We start from the raw sequence: 19,134 nt of genomic DNA, 5'->3' as shown, positions 1-19,134 counted from the left end.
AGGTGGACTGGGGACAGCCATGAGTCATCAGGCTAGGTAGTCCTGAGGCATGGTCCTAGGGCTCAGGTCTTCCGGGTGCTGAGGAATATATAATTAGAGGGAGCATACTTAAATTCACACAGGACACCAGATAAGACAGGAGAATTACACCAGATATAACCGACTGCCCCCCGGCACATAGACTATTGCAGCATAAATGCAGGCTCTCGAGTGGCACAGCGGTCTACCTCTCAGTGCTAGAGGTGTCACTACAGACCCGGGTTCGATCCTGGGCTCTATCACAACCGGCCTTGTTCGGGAGTCCCATAGGTAGGCACACAATTGGCCCAGTGTTGTCCGGGTTAGGTGAGGGTTTGGCCGTGGTAGGCCATCGTTGTAAAATAAGAATGTGTTCTTAACTGACTAGCCTAGTTAAATAAAGGTTCAATAAAAATGGATAGTCGAGGCTGAGACGGGGGGCGGTGGACACTGGCCCTGTCCGACAATACCCCCGGATAGGGTCTATCAGCCAGGCTATAACCCCACCCACTTTGCTAAAGCACAGCCCCCACACCACTAGAGGGATATCAACAGACCACCAACTTACTACCCTGAGACAAGGCTGAGTATAGCCCACAAAGATCCCCTCCAACGCACAAGCCCGAGGGGGAGCAAATCCATACAGGAAAATCACGTCCGTCAAGTGTCGCACCCCTCCTAGGTATGGCATGGAAGAGCACTCGTAAGTCAGGGATTAAGCTCCCGTAATGGGGTCAGATGCAGAGAATCTCAGCGGAGAGAGGGGAGCCGGCCAGGCAGAGACGGCAAGGGCGGTTCGCCTTGCCGTTCACCTTCGCACCCCTGGGCCAGACTACACTCAATCATAGGACCTACTGAAGAGATGAGTCTTCAATAAAGACTTAAAGGTTGAGACAAAATCTGCATCTCTCTCACATGGAAGGAGAAAGCCCTGCCTCCAGCTGTTTGCTTAGAAATTCTAGGGACAATAAGGCGTCTTGTGACCCGTAGCGTACGTGTAGGTATCTACGGCAGGACCAAATCGAAGAGATTGGTAGGAGCAAGTCCATGTAATGCTTTGTAGGTTAGCATTAAAACCTTGAAATCAGCCCTAGCCTTAACAGGAAGCCAGTGTAGCCATTTAGTTTCTTACTTGTTTCTGACTGACAAGTTCTGTTACCCAAATCCCTAATTTGTTTATGAAATACAATCCCTGTTCACTCAACCCTTGCTCTCTTTACGTGAAATATTTAAGAGTTGCATACATGTGACCATTAGGGCCTGACCTATAGCCTATCATAATCACATCAATAAATTGGTTATAACTAACTCCAAGCACAATAATGTCGACAGCAGAATGGATGTGGAGGACGTGAAAGCAACTTGAAATGGGTGAATGTTTACTGGTTGCTCAGGAGGGAAAGGTGAAGTCAGATCTATGGAAGACATTTTACTTAGTTGTAGAAACTACTGGAGATCAAGATAAAGGAGGGTATAGCAGTAAGTGTTGTGAGTTATGTTGCGGTTAGATTACAATAGTATTTTGTTTCTGGCCATTTGGAACAGTTTAGACAACACTAAATATGTGTACCAGAGAGGCTGTTCTAACGGGAAAAAAGTATAATCTATAAAGCCTTTATTATAGCTGACTAAAAACAGTTGCATGCATTTGGGAATTGCGGTTTATTTATTGTTTAGGCAGCTCCTTTTGTTCATTTTTTAAAACTAAAATGCTTGATTGCATGTCTCGTATGCTGTGCGATGGCATGAACAAATTAATGATTGATTGATACAGTAGCCTTTATATTGAAATATAGGCCTAAGTAAGTTATGGTATTAAGATTAAACAGGACATGCTCTTAGGCCTACAGCTAGGTGGTGGTTATACAAAGATACTATAAAAAGCATTCTCATGGAAACAACATTACTTATTATTATAATGATGATCATAATAATAATTGTAACAATAAGGAGATCAAGAAAAAGGAGGGTATAGCAGCTAGAGCTGCTTGCATATTATGTGTGACAAACAGGTGGCGTTAGATTATTATATTATTTTTCTGCCTGTTTGGAACGGTGTAAACACTAAATAAATTATAAGTAATACCCGTCTGTTTAAAAAATAAAACAAAAAGATGGCAAAGATTAAAAACGTCAATCTGTGAAATAGCTTTTTTCTACATTTTGCCGTTGCATGAGGCTTGGTGCTCAGGAGGCTATTAAACAAACACTCAAACATGCAACAGAAGTCAGATCTGTCTTATTTCTGTAGATGTATACACTGCTCAAAAAAATAAAGGGAACACTAAAATAACACATCCTAGATCTGAATGAATGAAATATTCTTAGTAAATACTTTTGTCTTTACATAGTTGAATGTGCTGACAACAAAATCACACAAAAATTATCAATGGAAATCAAATTTATCAAACCATGGAGGTCTGGATTTAGTGTCACACTCAAAATTAAAGTGGAAAACCAACTTTGATGTAATGTCCTTAAAACAAGTCAAAATGAGGCTCAGTAGTGTGTGTGGCCTCCACGTGCCTGTATGACCTCCCTACAACGCCTGGGCATGCTCCTGATGAGGTGTCGGATGGTCTCCTGAGGGATCTCCTCCAAGACCTGGACTAAAGCATCTGCCAACTTGGTGTTCTCTGGCAAATGCCAAACGTCCTGCACGGTGTTGGGCTGTAAGCACAACCCCCACCTGTGGACGTCGGGCCCTCATACCACCCTCATGGAGTCTGTTTCTGACCGTTTGAGCAGACACATGCACATTTGTGGCCTGCTGGAGGTCATTTTGCAGGGCTCTGGCAGTGCTCCTCCTGCTCCTCCTTGCACAAAGGCGGAGGTAGTGGTCCTGCTGCTGGGTTGTTGCCCTCCTACAGCCTCCTCCACGTCTCCTGATGTACTTGCCTGTCTCCTGGTAGCGCCTCCATGCTCTGGACACTACGCTGACAGACACAGCAAACCTTCTTGCCACAGCTCGCATTGATGTGCCATCCTGGATGAGCTGCACTACCTGAGCCACTTGTGTGGGTTGTAGACTCCGTCTCATGCTACCACTAGAGTGAAAGCACCGCCAGCATTCAAAAGTGACCAAAACATCAGCCAGGAAGCATAGGAACTGAGAAGTGGTCTGTGGTCACCACCTGCAGAACCACTCCTTTATTGGGGGTGTCTTACTAATTGCCTATAATTTCCACCTGTTATCTATACCATTTGCACAACAGCATGTGAAATTGATTGTCAATCAGTGTTGCTTCCTAAGTGGACAGTTTGATTTCACAGAAGTGTGATTGACTTGTAGTTACATTGTGTTGTTTAAGTGTTCCCTTTATTTTTTTGAGCAGTATATATGGATGATTTATGAAGCTAGGCACATTTAACAGTTACGCTATTAATTATAGACCTAATTAAGTTGTGGTTTTCTCTCTCCTCAATTTTCTTAGACAATTAGGCTAAGGCAAGGGTGTTTCCTCATCTCTGCTGCTGCATCTGCCGAATTGTTCTCAATCCAAACATGCTGGTTAACTTTTTACTATTATGCACGTAGAAACATAGGGAAAGCGCCAATTCTACTGCACACTGAACCGCGGACAACGACCGTATCCAACGTGGGAGAAAGCACATTTGTTATAAAATAATATTATACTGACCGAATATATAAATGCAACATGCAACAATTTCAAAGATTTTACAGAGTTACAGATCATAGAAGGAATCATGCCCTAATCTATGTGTTTTCATATGACTGGGCAGGGGTGTAGCCATGGGTGGGCCTTGGAGGGCATAGGCCCACCCACTGGGGAGTCAGGCCAAGCCAATCAGAATTATTATTTTTCCTCACAAAGGGGCTTTATTACAGACAGAAACTCAGACGATCCCGCATGTGAAGAAGCTGGATGTGGAGGTCCTGGGCTGGCGTGGTCTGTGGTTGTGAGGCTGGGTAGACCTACTGCCAAATTCTCTAAAAAGTCGTTGGAGGCGGCTTATGGTAGAGAAATTAACATTAAATGATCTGGCAACAGCTCTGGTGGACATTCCTGCGGTCAGCATGCCATCCTATTGATATGCCACACCAGACAGGTGGATGGATTATATTGCCAAAGGAGAAATGCTCGCTAACAGGGATGTAAACAAATATATGCAAAAAAATTGAGAGAAATTAGCTTTTTGTGTGTGTGGAACATTTCTGCTTTTTTTTTATTTCAGCTCATGAAACATGGAACCAACACTTTACATGTTGCGTTGATATTTTTGTTCAGTGTAGATTTATTGGAGTTGCGCCATTATTTTTACATCATATAACTGTATACAATTTCAGTATCGCATGTATTAGAGTGATGGACTGTGCCATCCCTGTGGCCGCCGCAATGTATTAGTCCACTGAGACAGGTGTCTTGTGCACCATAAAAAAACAAGTTGCGACTGCTTAATAAATTGCAACTGCCGTTAGCTAGTTTGGTAGGCTACCTATCAGCTCCATTGTGCAGTTTTGGATGGGATTACCGTGACCAACAGTCACAGGGACTGTGGGGGTGACTCGTGACTGCTGGTGTGGCGGTAATAAAGTCACCGGGACACCCCTAGAAATGATTATCATCATAATTTATTGTCTTCTACATGAAGTACCGTTGGAACATTGCATTGAAAACTTTGGAGTACCGTTATCCCTACTGAGTCAGAGGTTACATTTATGACAAGAACAAGTACATCCCCCAACCCAACAGATGGCTCATTATCATATGCCCATAGAGGCAGTCAAAATCTCCCATACACATCCCAATGCTCAGTCTGTAAAATATATTGTCCACCATGTGTCATCTAATAATATTTCAGGTCAATGTTGTTATTGAAATGTCCCACTTGGCCATATCAGAATGTTGTCTTTGTAGCTACTATTCCGTATTTGTCTAATTCTTGGCACACACACTGTACCGCATGCTGCTCCCTCCTGCTCTCTAGCATATATATGGTAGCAGAAATGGCACATTTGACTGTCTTTCTTGGTACTGTGAATATCTATCTAGTTCAGTACAGGGACTGGATAACTCTGGGGCTGTCTCAGTGGAGGTGAAAGAGACTCATTGGGCATTGAGCGGTAAAACTTGTGGAGATCTGTGTAGTTGCTTAACGCCTCTCTTTCTCTCTCTCTGCTCTCAGAGTGAATATGGAAACGGAGGACCTGTCTGGAATTCAGCTCTACCCTGTTGAGATGGTCATGGTGGAGGACACTCTCAAGTAAGTGTGTGTGTGTGTGTGTGTGTGTGTGTGTGTGTGTGTGTCTTACTCACACTCTCTTCTCTCACTACAGTGGCCAAGGCAGTGAAGGACAAACCACACCCAAGGTGAGACCTCTTTCCTATAAGAATCACATGGTTTTACTGCATAATGCACACACCTACGAGCACCAATATTGCATGAACTCTGACTATGACCATTGTGTGAGCATGTGTATCATCTGTATGTGCAGTGAAGGGGTGTGTGTGGCTGTGTCGAACTGTAAAATACATCAGTAGCATCTGTAGACTAAGACCCCTCTCCTGGGTTTAGTGTGTGTTTTAGTTTCCCTCTCTGAGCAAGCAGTCCTGCCCTTCCTCCTCCTCTGATGTAATTTCCTGTCTACTGTAATATAGCTCTGCTGCTCGTTGGTATTTGAATATTCTTAAGATGACTTGTTTGTAGTATAACATATTTGAGCTGTGGTGAAGTAAAGCTTGAATTGCTGTGGTAGATGTACACTACATGACCAAAAGTATGTGGACACCTGCTTGTCGAACATCTTATTCCAAAGTCGGGCACTGATGTTGGGCAATTAAGCCTGGCTCGCAGTCGGGATTCCAATTCATCCCCCAAACCTGTTAAATGGGGTTGAGGTCAGGGCTCTGTGCAGGCCAGTCGAGTTCTTCCACACCGATCTCGACAAAACCATTTATGTATGGACCTCACTTTGTGCATAGGGGGCATTGTCATGCTGAAACAGGAAAGGGCCTTCCTGTTGCCACAAAGTTGGAAGCACAGAATCATCTACAATGTAATTGTATGATGCAGTGTTAACATTTCCCTTAACTTCCAGAGGCAGATTGGATCTTCGGTAATGAGTGTTGCAACATAGGACAGACAATTTTTACGTGCTACGTGCTTCAGCCCTCAACGGTCCCATTCTGTGAGCTTATGTGGCCTACCACTTTGTGGCTGAGCTGTTGTTTCTTCTAGACGTTTCCACTTCACAATAACAGCAGTTACTGTTGACCGGGGCAACTCTAGCAGGGCAGAAATTTGACGGACTGACTTGTTGGAAAGGTGGCATCCTATGACGGTGCCACATTTGAAAGTCACTGAGCTCTTCAGTAAGGCCATTCTACTGCCAACGTTTGTCTATGGAGATTGAATGGCTGTGTTCTGGATTTGATACACCGGTCAGCAACAGGTGTGGCTGAAATAGCTGAATCCACTAATTTGAAGGGGTGTCCACATACTTTTATGTGTATATACAGTGTACTAAGTAGATGTACAAATAAGTTCCACCGGTTGGTATGTTCTATCTAGTGGGACACTCCCGAAGGAGGCTTTGAGTTCCAGAAGAAACGAGAGTTGATTCTAGAGAGGGCCAGGCTGGAGGCCCAGCTTGCATGCCAACAATATGAGACACATATGTCCAACCAGGTAAACCTAGTAACGAGCCATGGATGGCCACTCCCCTCAGGCTTACCAGCCAATCCCTGCCTCTGACTTCCCTCATCGTGTGTGTGTGTGTGTGTGTGTGGTCACTTCATGCTCTTAACCACTGGTCCCAAGTCAGTTTTTGTGTGAAGTATTACATAGTTCAGACGAGGGCTATAGTAGGGGTAGCTGATCCTAGATATGTGGTTAAGGGCATTAGAGGGCAAATCCTAACTCAAGATCTGTGCGTAACTTGAGTTTTCTCAAAAATCTGCCATTGACTTCAGTGCAAGATTGCTTGAACGTTTGTTTACTTGGATCTCAAGTTAGGATTCAGTCTCGTGACCACTAGTTGTGTTTGCTGGTGTGACCTCTATCCTGTTACCTAGTCACCTCATGACCTTTTAAATCTGTGTGTCGGTCTGCTCTTTTAAATGTCTAACTTTGATCTTACCTTTTTGTTTACGCTTCTAGAGGTAGATGAAGGGAATTATTTGAGGCAGGTGCTTGTGTGTAGTGTTGGTGTTTTTGTTGACTGTGTGAGATTTAGTTGTGTGTTGTATGTAGCATGGCGATATAGTTTGTAGTTTGTGAAGTTGACCAATAGTTTACAAACATGAGGATTTGACCCCGCCCCAGTCTGCTTCAATACCATGGTAACTGTTGCCCAGATACATTATATAACAATAAATGTTGCCCAGAAACTTCCGATCCTTCATAGCAAGACTGGGATTGGCTCACACACTTTAAAGACCTAAACAAATGCTTTTGCGCTTAAAAGTTGGTTTAATGTCATTAAAAAAGTGCTAGCTGGAGAGTTGACAACCCTGTAGTTGAAATAGACCAGCACCAAGGGAGGAGGAACAACAGCATAACAAGGAGAACAAGACTTCGTTGTATGTCAATTCTTTAAAAAAAATCTTCAACAATGCTATAGCGTTGTCACACACACAGAGGGAGAGAGAGACAGGGCCCACTATTGGGAACAGTGCACACAGCCAGCACTGTCACCACATAGCGACAGCCTGTCCAATACGAGCTACATGGTCGTAGCAACAGTTACCTCAGCACAATCAACTAATTAGAGTTGAAGCAATATTGATATTACCAAACCACTAGATACTGTGCAACCCATGAGATGTATTGACCAATCCAAGCTAGAGGACAACTGGCCATGCTAGTCAATCTGGGTGAGGGTCAGAGAAAGGAACAGGGTGAGTTGTGCTCTAGTTAAGCCAGCTCAGAGGTCATCTTTAGTGTTTCATAGTATAGGACGCCAAGCTCCAATCAAAATCCTGCACACGTACATCATACACAGTGCACACACAGAGGTCACAAATATACACACATTCAACACCAGCTGTCTTGTCCCCAATTGCCCATATAGACCTGGACAATGTGTATGTATTATGCAAGTGTACTCTCTGGATAAGAGGGTCCCTAACCTTTATGTTTGTACTCCCATGGACTCTCTATCAGGGAGAAGACAGAGTTCCAGGCAGCGGTCCCACGTTTACCACCCCGGCCTTTGGGCTGAAGCCCCGTTCTGGTGAGTGCAGGCTGGGAATGGCACAGTATGGAGGGTGGGTAGAGGCATGTGTGGGTGGGTGAAGGGATGGGTACATCTCTATACCTACCACAATCCATAATTACATGATACTACTGTCCCTAAATCCATCCTTTCACTCCAACATAAAGACATGGATGCCCTCGATCCGCTCTGCTTCTCCCCCAAATCCTCCCACACCTCGATCCTACTTTTATGGGGTTATAAGATTATCCCAAGGTAAGAAAGACCTGGGCAGTTCCTCCAATGGTCAAGAGTCCGTCGCCACCCCAACTACCCCAACTTGTTCCCCTCAGACTAGAACTTCTGAGACGCACGGTATCTCATAACACCCTCTGTGCTCAAGTCCCGTAAAGCAGCAGCAGTTGGGCCGTGCTGTAGAGGCTACCAGCCCTGTCCTGGCTAACATGCAATGCTCCCACAATGTTTCTGTAATGCTGTGTGAACAATATGGAAAAAGTGATGTGTGTTTGCTTAGAAGGCGTGGATGTGAGTACTCTGCACCCAATCCCAAAGAGGGGCTATGGAGGAAGACGCAATACAAGGTGTCGTCCATCTCTTAGCTAACTAACTGGAGGACTGGTTAGCTACCTCCCGTGGAACAGAGCAGGTCCACAGATTCTGAGTTGAGAAAAAAAATTCTCTACAAATCCTCTGTACCTGTTTGGTACTACTCAGGGTCAGATGGCTTTGGGTGCAGGTTCACTGAAACGACTCTAGCATCTGATATTTGCTGCTTGTAGAAATAGAGCTAGCATCCATCCAGCTAGTTGCTACGTACAGTAGGCTACAGCTGTAGCGTGTCAAATTTAGCTGTAGGCTACCTGCTACCATTAACAGCATGTCATGAAATCTGTATTGTGAAATGGCACTAATATTGATTTATTTTCTTTTCTGTATTTTTTTCTTCTTCATGGCATCTTTCACATCTCCTTTGTTTCTTCCTTTCCTCCCCCTCTTACATCAATTCTCCCTCCAATCACACCCCTTTATCTAACCCAACCTGCCTTTGCATGCGATTATCAACTGCTGCTGCCTGTTTCGTTTCCTTGTCTTTTAAAATTCAAACTGTTTTTATCCCGGAACTTTCTCTGGTGTCTCGGGGGGTGGGGGTGGTTTTGGAATGGATCTGTCTTGTTCTACTTGGCCTCTCCCCCTATACCTTGCCCCACCTTGCCCTCCGCCCCTCTTCCTCTAGCCCCCGCCTCACTGCCCTGCTCGCCCCCGCTCTGTCTCCGCCCCCTCCTCACACAGGCCCTGTCCATCGATAGAGACACTCCCCCTAGACCAGGCGATGGAGGCATGCACAGCAGTGGTAGGTCACTCCTCCCAACTAATTGGCCAATCGGAGGCCTCGAAACCAAACATAACTAGATAAAGTCAGATGTTTGCAAACCATTTCCATTGTGTGACTCCCTGTTTCTCTCTCTCTCCTTCTTTCGCTCACTCTCAACTCTTTCTCTCACTGTTTCCTTTTTCTATATTTCCACCTGTAACTCTTTCTACCTATTACACTCTGTGATCTCTCATCTTCTCTCTATCACTCGTTCCAAGCCATGGGTGAGTGTGATGAAAGTGTGCACTGTACTTTTGCAGTCACATCTGTGCCTTGGACCACATGTTTGGGGTGTTTTCGATTACTTCGTTCCCTGTGTGTGTGTGTGTGTGTGTGCGCGTGTGCGTGCTTGTGACGCTGCAGAACTCTGAGGCCCAGAGGATCAAAGGAGAGCCTCCACACTTCACACACTCCTCCTCTTCCTTCATCTTTCCATCCCTCCATCTGTTCTCATGTTGGCAAGTGTGTTGTGGTGGTGGTTGCACATGGTAAAAGTTAAATCATGTGTCTGTACGCCACTGCATCAATGTGGTTGAAGACATTGGAAGGGGGTCTGCTATACAGAAGCTAGTTCCAAGACCACCCAACAACACACACACACACACACACACACACACAGATACTCTGATGCACATACACATTTATACATACAGATGTATTTTATCTAGCTCTGGACATTACCACATTCTGTCTGACAGAGAGAAATAGTTCATTCCTCCTGCAGTCATTATCAGACCGTATGTTCACTCCCAGTACAACCACAGTCCAGATCTGGCAACACACACAGACGCCACCCTCCATTAAGTCCCCTTTGATACGGGCTCTGCCTAACAGTGCATTATAGCCGTTGGAAAACCAATTAAACACAGACACAGTATCTTTCATGCCAGGACTGATATTGGTGGGAAAGCAGATTGGGTACTGAGATATCTGATGTCCTCCACTCACTCACTCACTCAGCTCAGTATGTACGTACGAACGGAGTATCTTGCTGTTCCTCTCCCCTGGCTTCCTTTCTATTGCTCATGGTATTTATAGTTTTATATTTTAACTGTTAGATAATGGTCTCACTGGGGATATCCCACTTCCATAAGGAGGGAAACAGAAAGTTGCCGACAGCCATTTCCCCCAGGGCGACTCATGTTACATGATTGTTGAAAGGGTGCGCTTTTATGATATCAGCATGGATTCAAAGTCAACATTCACTTTTTATCACTCTCCCGTTGCTAATGATAATAGTTCAATAGGTAGATTATAATAACAGACATTCAAAAATAATGTCCTGAAGAAACAAAATAGGAGTGTTCCAAGGAGCAGTAATGTTGGACAATTGGTCATGGAATTCCCAAGTAGTGAGAACAGTGGTAGTGAGAACAGTGGTGATAGCTTTGTTTTTCAAAGATATAACCAATCACCAGTAAACGGGTCAGGCCTCAGGGAGGTGACATCACCAGTAACCAATAGATCACGAGTGACTGACCTCATTAACAGCCAAAGAGCTCTCAGAACCCAGTCTAAGGGCACCATTCCAACTCCAAGTGTGTCTAGGGCAGGTCTCTCCAATCATGTTCCTGGAGAGCTACCGTCCTGTAGGTTTTCACACAAACCCGAATCTGGCACACCTAATTCTAATAATTAGATGGTTGATAAGATTAATCAGGTTAGTTACAACTGGAGTTGGAACAAAAACCTACAGGAGGGTAACTCTCCAGGAACAGGGTTGGAGTAAAAACCTACAGGAGGGTAGCTATCCAGGAACAGGGTTGGAGTGATAACCTACAGGAGGGTAGCTCTCCAGGAACAGGGTTGGAGTAGAAACCTACAGGAGGGTAGCTCTCCAGGAACAGGGTTGGAGTGAAAACCTACAGGAGGGTAGCTCTCCAGGAACAGGGTTGGAGAGCCCTGGTTTAGCGTCACACCAGCACCAGTCGTTGGTAGCACAGTTACACAACCTGTTTGTGTGTAGATGCTTGAGGGCTGAACGAGGAAGCAGAATGACTGTACTGATACTGAATGTATGTATGGTGCAGTCGCTTTTATTGACCTTTGAACTCCTAAACAACAACAACTGTTGACAGTTGTATTCTCTGTGTGTCGGTGATGTCACACAGTAGCAGCCCTGACTAGAGAGGAACCAGGATTTTAGACTTCCTCTCTGATACAGGATTTCCTTCTGGGCTAGAACGCCACTGGGCGGCCATTAGACAGGGTTAAATTGGGTTTGTTGTTCAAAGCATGACACACAATATTCATCTTTCTCTCTCTCTCTTTCTCTGACCCCCTCACAAATCAGTGTGTGCCCTCAGAGGCCCAATCTGTGTCTATTACTCTGGAAAAAAATGAATGCTCTGCTATTATACACACACATACACTAAATATACAAAACTATGTGGACACCCCTTCAAATTAGTGGACTCGGCTATTTCAGGGACACCAGTTGCTGACAGGTGTATAAAATCGAGTGCACAGCCATGCAATCTCCATAGACGAACAATGGCAGTAGAATGGCCTTACTGAAAAGCTCAGTGACTTTCAACGTGTGTACACACACACACTACCGGTCAAAAGTTTTAAAACACCTACTCATTCAAGGGTTTATCTTTATTTTTACTATTATTCTACATTGTACATTGTAGAATAATAGTGAAGCCATCAAAACTATGAAATAGCACATATGGAATCATGTAGTGACATCAAAATATATTTTATATTTGAGATTCTTCAAATAGCCACCCTTTGCCTTGATGACAGCATTGCACACTCTTGGCATGCTCTCAACCAGCTTCACCTGTAATGCTTTTTCGCGCAAATGCTGAGCACTTAGCTGCTTTTCCTTCACTCTGCGTTCCAACTCATCCCAAACCATCTCAAATGGGTTGAGGTCGGGTGATTGTGGAGGCTATGTCATCTGATGCAGCGCTCCATCACTCTCTGGGTCAAATAGCCTGTACACAGCCTGGAGGTGTGTTCTGTGGTAGCCATGCTGGTTAAATGTGCCTTGAATTTTAAATCACAGCAGTGTCACCAGCAAAGCACCCCCACACCATCACACCTCCTCCTCCATGCTTCACAGTGGGAACCACACATGCGGAGATCATCCGTTCACCTACTCTGCGTCTCAAAAAGACACGGTGGTTGGGAACCAAAAATCTCTCATTTGGACTCATCAAACCAAAGGACAGGTTTCCACCAGTCTAATGTCCGTTGCTCGAGTTTCTTGGCCCAAGCAAGTCTCTTCTTCTTATCGGTGTCCTTTAGTAGTGGTTTCTTTGTAGCAATTCGACTATGAAGGCCAGATTCACACAATCTCCTCTGAACAGTTGATGTTGAGATGTCTGTTACTTGAACTCTGTGTGAAACATTTATTTGGGCTGCAAATTCTGAGGCTGGTAACTCCAATGAACTTATCCTCTGCAGCAGCCGTAACTCGGGGTCTTCCATTCCTTACTTGAAATGTTCCGTATTGACTGACCTTCATGTCTTAAAGTAATGATGGACTGTCGTTTCTCTTTGCTTATTTGAGCTGTTCTTGCCATAATATGGACTTGGTCTTTTACCAAATAGGGCTATCTTCTGTATACCACCCCTACCTTGTCACAACACAACTGATTGGCTCAAACGCATTAAGAAGGAAAAAAATTACACAAATTAACTTTTAACAAGGCATACCTGCTAATTGATATGCATTCCAGGTGACTACCTCACGGAGCTGGTTGAGAGAATGTCAGTGTGTGCAAAGCTGTCATCAAGGCAACGGGTGGCTACTGTGAATAATCTCAAACATAAAATATATTTTGATTTGTTTAACACTTTTTTTGGTTACTGCATGATTCCATATGTGTTATTTCATAGTGTTGATGTCTTCACTATTATTCTACAATGTAGAAAATAGTAAAAAAAATAAAATAAAGATAAACCTAGAATGAGTATGTGTTTCCATACTTTTTCTGATACTGTGTGTATATGTAGATAATTTGTTCATATTTTTATTTTTACTCCAAACATAAACATAGAAACAACAACTTAAAGACACACCCATACAACTACATCTCATCTGCCCAGACCCCCATGCTCACACCCCCATCCCTAGTGCCTGCATTATTGTTTGCCACCTGGACATAAATTGCACCAATAATTTTTCGGTCACCCATATGCCATTTTTATATTTCAATAATAAATAATTAGATTTTTCCATTGTATTAATGATAGCGAATTGGATTGATTTCAAAAGAATCGTCCAGCCCATTTGGTATCTCACTACACCCCCATATGCTATGCCTTGAAATATGCAGACAGACGGATTCAAAGTAAGTTCACATTGTAATACTTCTGACAGCCAACTTTTTTTCTCCGCCCATAACTTTTGGATTTAATAGCATTCCCAGAAATCATGGATTATTGAGTCATTATTAGTTTTACACTTAAGACATGACTGCCATTGTGCTGTAGAATTAGAGCATTTTGTCTCTTGTATAATGCATTCTATACATTATACACTGGATTGTCTCTTGTATAATGCATTCTATACATTATACACTGGATTGTCTTGTATATAATACATTCTATACATTATACACTGGATTGTCTCTTGTATATAATACATTCTATACATTATACACTGGATTGTCTCTTGTATATAATACATTCTATACATTATACACTGGATTGTCTCTTGTATATAATACATTCTATACATTATACACTGGATTGTCTCTTGTATATAATACATTCTATACATTATACACTGGATTGTCTCTTGTATATAATACATTCTATACATTATACACTGGATTGTCTCTTGTATATAATACATTCTATACATTATACACTGGATTGTCTCTTGTATATAATGCATTCTATACATTATACACTGGATTGTCTCTTGTATATAATACATTCTATACATTATACACTGGATTGTCTCTTGTATATAATACATTCTATACATTATACACTGGATTGTCTCTTGTATATAATACATTCTATACATTATACACTGGATTGTCTCTTGTATAATACATTCTATACATTATACACTGGATTGTCTCTTGTATATAATACATTCTATACATTATACACTGGATTGTCTCTTGTATAATACATTCTATACATCATACACTGGATTGTCTCTTGTATATAATACATTCTATACATTATACACTGGATTGTCTCTTGTATATAATACATTCTATACATCATACACTGGATTGTCTCTTGTATATAATACATTCTATACATTATACACTGGATTGTCTCTTGTATATAATACATTCTATACATTATACACTGGATTGTCTCTTGTATATAATACATTCTATACATTATACACTGGATTGTCTCTTGTATAATACATTCTATACATCATACACTGGATTGTCTCTTGTATAATACATTCTATACATTATACACTGGATTGTCTCTTGTATATAATACATTCTATACATCATACACTGGATTGTCTCTTGTATATAATACATTCTATACATCATACACTGGATTGTCTCTTGTATAATACATTCTATACATTATACACTGGATTGTCTCTTGTATATAATACATTCTATACATTATACACTGGATTGTCTCTTGTATATAATACATTCTATACATTATACACTGGATTGTCTCTTGTATATAATACATTCTATACATTATACACTGGATTGTCTCTTGTATATAATACATTCTATACATTATACACTGGATTGTCTCTTGTATATAATACATTCTATACATCATACACTGGATTGTCTCTTGTATATAATACATTCTATACATCATACACTGGATTGTCTCTTGTATATAATACATTCTATACATTATACACTGGATTGTCTCTTGTATATAATACATTCTATACATCATACACTGGATTGTCTCTTGTATATAATACATTCTATACATCATACACTGGATTGTCTCTTGTATATAATACATTCTATACATTATACACTGGATTGTCTCTTGTATAATACATTCTATACATTATACACTGGATTGTCTCTTGTATATAATACATTCTATACATTATACACTGGATTGTCTCTTGTATATAATACATTCTATACATCATACACTGGATTGTCTCTTGTATATAATACATTCTATACATTATACACTGGATTGTCTCTTGTATATAATACATTCTATACATTATACACTGGATTGTCTCTTGTATAATACATTCTATACATTATACACTGGATTGTCTCTTGTATAATACATTCTATACATCATACACTGGATTGTCTCTTGTATAATACATTCTATACATTATACACTGGATTGTCTCTTGTATAATACATTCTATACATCATACACTGGATTGTCTCTTGTATAATACATTCTATACATCATACACTGGATTGTCTCTTGTATATAATACATTCTATACATTATACACTGGATTGTCTCTTGTATAATACATTCTATACATCATACACTGGATTGTCTCTTGTATATAATACATTCTATACATTATACACTGGATTGTCTCTTGTATATAATGCATTCTATACATTATACACTGGATTGTCTCTTGTATATAATACATTCTATACATTATACACTGGATTGTCTCTTGTATAATACATTCTATACATTATACACTGGATTGTCTCTTGTATATAATACATTCTATACATTATACACTGGATTGTCTCTTGTATATAATACATTCTATACATTAGTTTATATTGGATTGAGCATACATTTTAGTTAACTGTAATTTCATTAGTTATGCTCCAACTTTCCCTCCATCTTTTCTCAACATCAGGTCTTTTTAAGTCTTGGTTCCAATAGTTCCTATTTTCTTTATGAGATTGTCAGTTGGATATGCGCTCTGCAAGGTTTTGTATATCTTCCCTATCATAGGAACATCCTTTTAGGACTCAAATATGATTTCCTCAAGGTTGCTCTGATGTCCAAAATATGTCAAATCCAAATGTTATGTGAAAAGTAACATGTCTCTTTCCATTGTTGTATTGTTAAATGTTACCTCTTGCTAACCACATTTACAACCTCTAATGATCAACATCCTGTTCTCTTTATGGCGAAAGTGGAGGGTGACCATCGCCCCTCGCTGTTCCCCTCTACCCACTCTGATAGTTATCAGCCAGTCATGCTTCTGGATGAGGCCTGTATGTGTTTATCTCTAACTTCCTTGGATAGCCCCTCAAGGAGCCATTTCCCTGCGAGAGATGATCAGATGGGCCCGTGTTATTAAGGCCTAGTGTGAATAATTCAGAAATGCATTCTCCTTCCCTTTTCCCCAAGCATGGGTTGAACTATCCAGTGACTCTTGGGCTCCCTCATGTGGTCTGACTGTGTATCACAAAGCAGAGCTACTGAACATGTGGTGTGTCACTAAGCTGTATATGGTGGCTGTTGCAGGGGAGATTTATGACTAGAATATAGGCCACTGACTGGTTTAGTAAATGATTCAGTCCTACATTTAAGAATGTGATCATAGGCCATGCCTGTTTTTCACACACACACTCTGATTACATTTCCTCCTCCCACACAGTTTAAAAAACACACACACACATTTCTCTGTAGCTTTGACTTCCATATTTTGTGCTTACCCAGTTTAAAATACTGATTTGAGATTTGAATAGAATACCAATGAGAGAAGACTTTTAATGTACAGTAAGATAAGAATCTTCAGTTCCATCAGTTCCTTGAGGGCTTGCTATGCCATCTGTTGGTATGCAGGATTGACTAAGTGGAACGCCTTTAGGAAACTCAATCTTCCACATTCACTCCTCAGTGCAGATGACTGTTTCCATGGCAATGAATGCAGCCCAGAGCCCAGCACTATAGAGTGCATCTGCATTAGTGGATATGAATAAGGGGTTATGCAAGTGTACGGTAACAGTAGCTACTCATCCACTTGTAAGTGAAAGTGTGTTTTCTGTGTCAGTGAATATTGCAGTATGCATTTATGTATGCTACCGTATGTGTGGTTGTATGGGTCTGAAGTGTGGGTGTGAATTACTATATGTACAGTACAATATGTGTAGGTGTTACTGACTTCCTGTCTAATGGATGGCGGCTGTTCTCTCCTCCTGCATGTTGGGGGCAGTATTCCTGAGGACCCATAAGAGCCTGGAGTCTGTTGACCCTCAGTTCACCATGAGGAGGAAGATGGAACAGCTGAGAGAAGAGCTGGAGCTGATGGAACAACTCAGAGACGTGAGAGCTTCTCTCTCTTTCTCTCTCGCTTCTGGAAGTTAACTCCCCAGTATTAGCATTATGTCCTCAGTTTGTGTGTGTGTTAAGGTGAGTGGGTTTTTACCCCTCTTGTCTCTCCTCAGAGCATAGAGAGCAGACTGAAGGTGGCTCTTCCTGAAGACCTAGGCTCCTCCCTCATGGACGGGGTGGTGCTATGCCATCTGGCCAATCACATTCGCCCACGCTCCGTGGTCAGCATCCATGTGCCCTCGCCTGCTGTGGTACGTCTTGGGGGTCAATGAGGGGTTAAAGAGGAATAAGTGGGAATGGGTGATTTATTTTTGTTACAGACAATTAGTCTCCGTTGAGCTCTGCGTTCTGTGTGACCCCGCAGCCCAAACTCAGCATGGCCAAGTGTCGGCGGAACGTAGAGAACTTCCTGGATGCCTGTAGGAAAATGGGCGTTCCTGAGGTGAGACACACCCCCTCCTTTCTGTTAGATAGTGGCACCTCATTGATCCTGAATCAGCCACTGTATTTCAGATTCACTGTTAGTTAGGATTTAACTGAGGTAAACTGATCTTCGATCTGTTAAGAATTTGAATAAAAGCCACAGTGCATCATTGGGTTTGGAATCAAGTTGTGGGTGGGCTGACTGGGGATCAGTGAACACACAGCCTGTATAGAACACAGATACTATACACACTAGTATTGAGGGTCAGAAAGGCTGGTTGCTAGTGCTGGGATGAGACCATTTGATAAGTCTACAACAAATGTATTTTATACAGTATTACCGTTCTAGGATATGTATTTGATATCGGGACCAAACGACTTTATAATCATCGCCTCAAAACAATCTGCCCAGTCAGAGCACAGAGTTTGATCCCAGAACTGGCACATCTAGCCAATCACCTTCCCATCCTCCTCTACTCCTCCTCCTCTGAGAGAGATGCATTGATGACACAAGCATTAAAGCTGCATTAAAGCTTCATCATCATCATCATCGCCGCACTGGACTATGCTGTCATCATCGCTACTCACTACAGCTTTGGGCATCCTCTATACTTTAGAACTTTGACCTGGCTCTTGCTTGGTTCTGACCCCAGCTAGTGCCAAAGCCTGCAGAAAAACATGGCAGAAATGTTATAGAATTTACTTGACTGAAAGATTGTGTGATATGTATGTGTGTGTGTGTGTGTGATATGTGTGTGTGTGTGTGTGTGTGTAATATATGTGTGTGTGTGTGTGTAATATGTATGTGTGTGTGTGTGTGTGTGTGTGTGTGTAATATGTGTGTGTGTGTAATATGTGTGCTTGTGTGTGAGAATCAAATTGACCCTGCTGACTCATTACTGTGTTGATTTCTCCTTTAGTAAATAGTCAGTAATTATAA

General features: G+C 42.0%; 1 protein-coding gene across 8 annotated transcripts in view; it reads left to right on the top strand.

The window, feature by feature from the left end:
- The window catches only part of LOC110520347 (leucine-rich repeat and calponin homology domain-containing protein 1), a 104,577-nt gene that overhangs the window by 79,232 nt on the left and 6,211 nt on the right, over positions 1-19,134 (top strand). For 2 of the 8 annotated variants that reach the window (XM_021597605.3, XM_021597602.3), the window contains exons 12-19: positions 5,167-5,244; positions 5,318-5,351; positions 6,553-6,669; positions 8,146-8,215; positions 9,432-9,548; positions 17,653-17,762; positions 17,885-18,022; positions 18,136-18,213. In XM_021597605.3, the coding sequence (XP_021453280.1) occupies positions 5,167-5,244; positions 5,318-5,351; positions 6,553-6,669; positions 8,146-8,215; positions 9,432-9,548; positions 17,653-17,762; positions 17,885-18,022; positions 18,136-18,213 (742 nt within the window). The remainder of the gene's footprint in view (positions 1-5,166; positions 5,245-5,317; positions 5,352-6,552; positions 6,670-8,145; positions 8,216-9,431; positions 9,549-17,652; positions 17,763-17,884; positions 18,023-18,135; positions 18,214-19,134) is intronic. The other 6 variants (XM_090230129.1, XM_021597604.3, XM_021597607.3 and 3 more) reach the window with 3 other exon arrangements.

The sequence above is a fragment of the Oncorhynchus mykiss genome, chromosome 3 (genome assembly GCF_057628025.1).
Source record: "Oncorhynchus mykiss isolate SJ-2025 chromosome 3, ASM5762802v1, whole genome shotgun sequence".
NCBI lineage: Eukaryota > Metazoa > Chordata > Actinopteri > Salmoniformes > Salmonidae > Oncorhynchus > Oncorhynchus mykiss.
Note: the sequence above shows the minus strand (reverse complement) of the source record. Positions and strands in the feature narration are given on the sequence as shown.